The sequence below is a fragment of the Zea mays genome, chromosome 2 (genome assembly GCF_902167145.1).
Source record: "Zea mays cultivar B73 chromosome 2, Zm-B73-REFERENCE-NAM-5.0, whole genome shotgun sequence".
In the NCBI taxonomy this organism is placed as follows: Eukaryota; Viridiplantae; Streptophyta; class Magnoliopsida; order Poales; family Poaceae; genus Zea; species Zea mays.
The window spans coordinates 198,692,047-198,699,094 of NC_050097.1; the positions used below are offsets into that span (position 1 = coordinate 198,692,047).

The 7,048-nt window shown below is 50.5% G+C and overlaps 1 protein-coding gene across 1 annotated transcript; it reads left to right on the top strand.

The window, feature by feature from the left end:
• The first annotated feature begins 4,996 nt into the window (after positions 1–4,996).
• Positions 4,997–6,148, top strand: LOC100275247 (uncharacterized). The gene has a single exon (NM_001149381.3). It carries the CDS (start codon positions 5,021–5,023, stop codon positions 5,471–5,473), a length of 453 nt encoding a protein of 150 aa, NP_001142853.1. The 5' UTR covers positions 4,997–5,020; the 3' UTR covers positions 5,474–6,148.
• The last annotated feature ends 900 nt before the right edge of the window (positions 6,149–7,048 follow it).

Sequence of the window (7,048 nt, forward strand, 5' to 3'; positions counted from 1 at the left end):
GAATATAATGACATTTAACTGTAATTAGTTAACTCTTTTAATTTGTATGTTTGATGTATTTTATCCCTTCTAGCTGCCGTAGTGTCCATTTCCTCAACAGCTCAACATTGAAAAACGAGACGAGGCACCTAAATTGTGTGCACACACTGTGCATGCAATCACGCTGCTTTGCAAACTCTTTTGCAGTCTGTTTACAAGGGTGAAGTCATATATATCTGCACAGTAGTGCCGGTGAAGCTTGACGATGGCTGGAACAAAATCTCGCTGATGTGACAAAAAGGGTGTATATATATATGTGTATGGCACAAACTGCTACGTAGAGACGCGACGCTGCGGGTACAAGCTCATGCAAATTAAACTGCTGACTTGGCAGAATTTACTTCTCTGACCGCTTCTAATCGGAGGACGCGCCTGACGAATAATTCAAGATCTACCTTCCAATCCAAGTGATGAGAACTCCTCTATTCATGTACTGTATGTATTTCGTCGTAAAATATTTCTTAGCTGCTTACCCTATCTCCTGCATCTCCTTTTTGCGAGAAATTCACAGAGGGCGTGCATGGAGAGAGACTTCGGTCGTCACCAGAGGAGACATATACATAATACTACCATTATTGTGAGGATCCCTTTCGCATAACCTAGCTAGCTGCACATTGGCCTTCCTGATGAGATCCAGAAATTTGGCAGAATGTTTCTGTTAGTTTCCTGACTGATTGTTGTGCGCTGAATGGTTAGGCTCTTCTCGATCTGTTCATAGCATGCAAGGTGAGGGTTCTTACTAGTCCGAACCATTATTTGGCTACCGGCCCCTTCCGATCCAAAGCAAAAGCGTACCGTTACTGCTTACTCCGCCTGGTCATTTAACGTGCTCCTCTTCCATAGTTGTACGTACCATACCATCTCTATCTATGGTAGTAGTATCATGTGACCACCGGTTGTTGTTGTATTGTATGCATTGCATGCCAAGCGTGATCCGCATTAAATGCTTCTCTTCTCTTTAGCGTCATCCGTGCTGACTGCCGACTGCCGACTGCCTGCTGCAGTCGTCCTGCTCGGTCTAGCTAGCGCTCTGAATGTACCCGAAAGCACTGCGTACTGTACTGCTTTCAGAAATCGGGTCCTGTTTGTGTTATCTGTGTATCGATCGAAACTGTTCGTGTGGTTCACAGGAACAGTCGAAATCGTTTTGACTAGGCGCAAGGATTGGAATTGAGCGGGGTGCTGCAGGCCGCCGGCACAGGGCTCGGGTCGTGGGCGTTCTAGCTGGCGAGCAAATGGTTGGGCAACACGCGCTGCGGTGTACAGGCCAAGGCGGCCAGGGGACCAGTGCGGCGGGCGGGCGGGCGGTGGCTACCCAGCAGCAGCCCCGGCCTTGCCGCCTGGTACACGGCGCAGAGACGGGGCCGGGCCGGATGCAGGCAGGGCAGGGCAGGGGACGCCGGGACGGGCAACGCAACAGGGCAAGCGAGTAAAACGGGGCCGCACAGGCACAGCGCTCAGCGAGCGGTGAGTCCACCCACCCACCGCACGGCCTGGTCCGGCTCATGTGCCGCGGCCGCGCGCCATGCCAGCCCGGGCCACGGCCGCGCGCGCCCGCGCCCACCGTGCCGGACCACGCCGCGCAGACCCGTCCGCCACTCCGCCTCCGCGTCCGTGCCGGTGCCGCAGGGGGGTCGTCAGGCGTGGCCGTGAAACGATCTGCGCTCCCGGCGTCCAAGGCGCTGCGCGCGGCCGTACGTAGCGCCAAAAGCTGGCGTACCTGTACTGTACTGGGCGTAGCATGTAGTAGGTAGCAGCAGCACTGTATTGAGTGGCGGGCCGGCGGCAGGTCGGTTTACTTGCAGATTGCCGTTGGTGGCTGGCCGCGGCCGGGTCCACGTCACAAATGACGGGCGGGCAGGGCAGATCGTCGTGCCGTGGCATCGCAGGCCGCTGGCAGTTGACCTCTGAGTAACGTGACCACTTGGTGCAGCATCGGGCGCCCACACGTAGCATTGTTTGCTCCTGTCCCCCATTTAGTCGGAAAAAAATTTGCTGCAGCCCAACCGCAAAACAATTTGTTTACAGTTCCTCACAAAAAGAAGAATAAACCTTATCTATAAGTCCACTAGGTAACATTTTAGTTGTGTTATTGATCTGCAAGTGAGGTCTATCTTTTTTTGTGAGGTGCTGTAAACATCCTGATTTGCAGCCGGGCTGTATCAAATTTTTTTTTATTTAATCTGGCACACATGAACGAACGGACATCCGAATTTGAGACGAAATTCCAGCGTCTGAAAGTTTATATCAGACACAACCAGTAAAGCGAGTTAATTGACTTTATAATACTCTCGTCGCGCGGTTTCGCCGGATTACTACTCCGCAGCTCCGCTTCGCCAGGATGGTATTATGGAGAACGCGAACACGCCAAATTAGTATGGTTAGTATCTCGCCCACTGTAACATTCCATCAGCAATGGTAAAAGTCATTTCTATCCCTGCTTTAACCACAGCGCACTCCGGTGAAAACCTAACTCCACTCGTCCCACGGCGCCGCCAATCTCTCTCGTTCCTCCTCTTCTCCGATGGCGACTCCGACGAGAGGCAAGAAACGGCTGGTCGTCGACGTCGATCTCGAGTTGGACAGTGAGACCGAAGTGGCTGCCGCCTTCAGTCGTTTGTCAGTGTCAATCCTCGCCAAGCCTACAGGCGACGGTAGCGGCAAGGAGCACTCCACCAGCAAGCCCGTCACCTGTGTGGCCACATCAGGCACGTTCCACACCCAGCAAACTCACCAGCAACATCCCGAATCCAACAACAGCCAGATGCGATGTACTCCCCAGCAGCAGATTCAGTGCTCGGCACCTCGCTCAGTGTCGGTAAGGTTTCCCTTCCACCAATTTTAGGGCTGTGGTTTGTATAAATTTTTAGTTCTATCTTAATCCATAATGTCGGTATGGTTTCCCTTCGCAGATAACCCGATTTGAAACGGTTCGTAGTGACCTCGCACAAGCCATTGCAAAAATGTTTGTAGTTGGAAGATTTGGCCGGAAACGAGATTATGGATTCGCCAGATACGGCCAAAGAGGTGTCAGTGAACTTTGCAATGTGGCGCGTGTATGAGCTTGCTCAGTCACTTGAGGAGGAAGCACATCGTTTAGAAGATCTTGAAGCTGGTCCGTCGCCACCATTATCTGAGTATTTCAATAACCAATTTGATGAAGATGAACATATGGGCGGTGGGGAATGGGCACTGGATGATGTTAGTTCTGAAGAGCTTTCGGATCGTCAGATGAAGTAGCCCAGTCCTGCTTGTGTTGAATGGGCACTGGATGTGCATTCAGTGTAATAGTTACCTTTTGTAAGGTTATCTTAGTATTTGTATAACCTTATTATGTAACTGAATTGGTAGTGAACAACTGTGAACCTGGGTATGTAATTTGAAGTTTATGAGTGGTAGTGAACTTGTTATGTGTAATGACAGAAGTTTATCTGAAGTTTATGAGTGTTATGTAATCTGAAGTTTATCACTGGATGTGTATTCTGTGTTCTTATAACTATGTGTTCTTTTTCAAGGTGTTGTTGTATTTCGACGGCCACTAGAAGTGCATGTGTGCTGATCCACGATAACTGTAACCTGCGCAAAAAAAATAGTACCATTGTGAGCTTCCCTAATTTCATCAACAATCGAAAGTACAAACAATGTGTGCTAAAACAATACTCACAACGATAGTGGGAGACCCGACATTTTGTAGCCTTGCATTGATTCTCCATGGACAATCACCTCCTTTGCAATAACCTCGATATCTCCAAGGTGAGCTTGACTCAATTCCTAACTCAAACTCATTATTAATCGCATACTGCCTCATAGCCAGTCTGAATTCTTTCATATCCTTGTACAAACTACCAATGTTCATTATCGGATTAGATCGGTTGCAAACAAATACCCGTTCTTGTGGTACGCAATCAGTACAGGGCAATGCAGCTGTTTCATCATCAAATTCATCGCTTCGGCGGACACCAGATGGTCTACTGGTAAAAGCATCTTGCCTTTGAGTAGTTTCACGTTCATCTTCTGCTAGCAATCCTAACCGATCAAACATCACTGACTCAGAGGCAATATCTTGTTCTCCTTCTTCTTCCCATCTATCATCAATCTGTATTGCCCCCCAATCAATTTCTAAAACCTAAAACCAAATGATAAGACAACTATGAAGTACTCGACGAATGGACATCAAACACTAAACTGCTGGAAATTTGACATTGAATCAAACCTGCGTTCTATGTTCATCCCCAAATAGAAAGTCTTGCTGATTTGACGAATCCAACCTCGGAGCTGGTAGATCAACTCTATGCACAGCAGCAAACGTGGGGAGGCAAGGAAGGGCTGTCTCACTTGCATCGCCGGGAGATGAATCAGGTGGGTGTGCGCTGTACTCGTCCTCCATGGAGCCGGGTTAAGGGAGCAGCGAAGCAGCGTCGCGCGGGGATACAGCGCGGGCAGCGAGGGCAGGCGATGGCGGACGGCCCGAGCACCAGATGCGCGGCAACGAGGGAACCAGAGGTTGAAGACGCAGGAACCAACTGGTGGCGGCGCGGGCACCAGTGGCCAGTGCTCGTGGGCAGTGGGCAGGGAGAGCCGCGCTAGTTTACTGGACACGAGACGCAGGAACCAGATGCGCAGTGCTCGTGGGCAGTGGGCACGGTCGCTAGGGGTAGATTAGTACACAGGAATATACGACGTTCATTAAACATAACAAATCAGACGGTTACAGAAGTACCATACCAATTTAGCGTGTTCGCGTTCTTCATAATACCATCCTGGCGAAGCGGAGCTGCGGAGTAGTAATCCGGCGAAACCGCGCTACGAGAGTATTATAAAGTCAATTAACTCCAGTAAAGCTGGCCACCCCGGCCGGCGAACCCGGTGGCAACACGTACTAGCATATCGATCCTAGGACAAGCACGTACGTCCACCAGAGTCGAGAGACCACGCCAGACGCAAGGCCACACAACACAAACAAGGCCCCCAGGGGTCACGCATGTACGCCCAAATCTCGCCGGCGCCCGGTCCCAGACGAAGACAAGCCCCCGCCACTCCTCTCGGCACAGTGCAGACACACCGCCGTCGCCACCTGCCATGTCTGCGCGTCGCCGGGGTCCATGCGTCCATGTTCGTCCAGCTCCAGCGGCAGGGTGGTGGTGGTGGTGGAGTGGACTGTGGACTGGTATCCTGGCGGGGATCGGGACGGAGCCCGCCCATGGCACCGGCGGCCCCCGCGCGGGGTCGATCCATCTCTAGGCCGGCAGGCATGCAGTTGGATCCCCCGCCTCCATGGCCATCCCTCGCTGCCGCATGGCACCCGTGTGCGCCCGCGTGCTGTCAGCTGGAGCTGGTGCATGCATCCCATCGGCCGCGGCTGCGCGCCTCAGCTAGTGTTCATGCGACGCGACCGATGGGGGGCGCGCTGGAGATCGCTGATGTGCTGCAGTGATCTGAAGATGCTTTTTATTCGGATCGGATGTACAGTACAGTAGCTGCTCTCGCTGTGATCGGTTGGAGCTGTCCGAGTGGGACATGGACAGCGACGGGGAGCGCACTGTTGCGGGCATGGCATGGCTATATGGCCGAGATGGACGTCCCGACGGGACGCCGATCGGTCATCGATCGTTGCAGCCTGCAGGCGCAAGAAGATTGACCCAGAGCCCAGGCACGAGGCATCTCGCGCTGACCGGCGGCAGGACGGAATGGGAGTCGGGTGGCCGGAGGAGGATCGGTCCGCCGACCGCCGGTCTATGGACAGCTATCGAGGCCTCGCCTCACCGCCTGGCATTTCGCTTGAGCTTGACAGCCTAAAAGCGACGGCGCTAGTACGAATGGTTTTTAACAAGCGAAAAGCCTCAGGTTTTGTCTCTATGATAATCTGTTCTTTCTTTGCGGCGCATTCAATGAGTCGGGCTCTCGCAAGTTGCAACTGTGGTTGATTTGCAGCTGCAGTAGCAGTAGTACAGCCTTCCGCGTTAATGCGTCTGAATTGGTTCAGGTTACTGTGCCTGCGGCAGCTGCTGCATGCCACAGCAAATGTAATTAGCAGCAGCAGTGCAGGCATCATGGTTCATGGCGGTGTACCCGCTACCGCTGGATTGTTTTGACCGACCCGTACTAACAATAAGTCCAAAACGCTTAAAATTATGAGTGAATCTGCAGGCCGCGAAAACTTGTAAATCATGTACAACTATATTTTCAGAGGTACACATTGGTTCAGATTTTGGAGACTTCTACAGAAGGAAGAAACACAACAGCAAATCCTTGTCATGTGTCAGTCTTTGGAGGTGGTGGCCATGGAGGTCTTCGCGAGCCATGGTGGCGGTCTAATACAAGGATTGACGCGGTTTAGTGTGTGATCTTATATTCCATATCATGTTTTAAGTTGAAGTTTGTTTGATTCACAAATTGTTGGGATGATATATTATTTGAGTTGTATGGCTGTATGCATGAAAATGAAAAGGCCGGAATGATATTTCCATTTCCAAAAAAATGTACAACTATATTTAATATAGAGTTTCTTTAGAAGTCTTTCTAGGGAGCTAATAGAAAAAAATATAAGAGACGAGCTCTTCGCAAGAGCCCGTCTCTCCATACATAATGTCTCTTAACTATATTTATGGCTAGAGGCTCAGAGTTGTATCAGTATCATGCAATTTCTTAACTGTTTCTTATAATTAGAAAACCGAGCCTCTATCTAAGTGTTGTACATGCCCTAAGGCAGCGGCATCGACATCCACACACACCATTCGGTGGTTGGTACTAAGCAGTCTATCTTCAGCATCGATCAATTTAGTTGACCGATCGACCCGATTAATACTAATTATATTGGAGTCAGATCGGTCCATATGTTAGAGAACCAGACAGTACCATATGTCATATCCTAGTTGGTTAGGGTTATTTTAGTCGTTCGAAGTTAAAAAATCATGGATCCACCGTATAAAAAGAAGGGTTGTTTGGATCTATTCACACCACCCACCTTCCAATTCACTTGTCTTTCTTTATAGTATAGCCTCTCACTCTA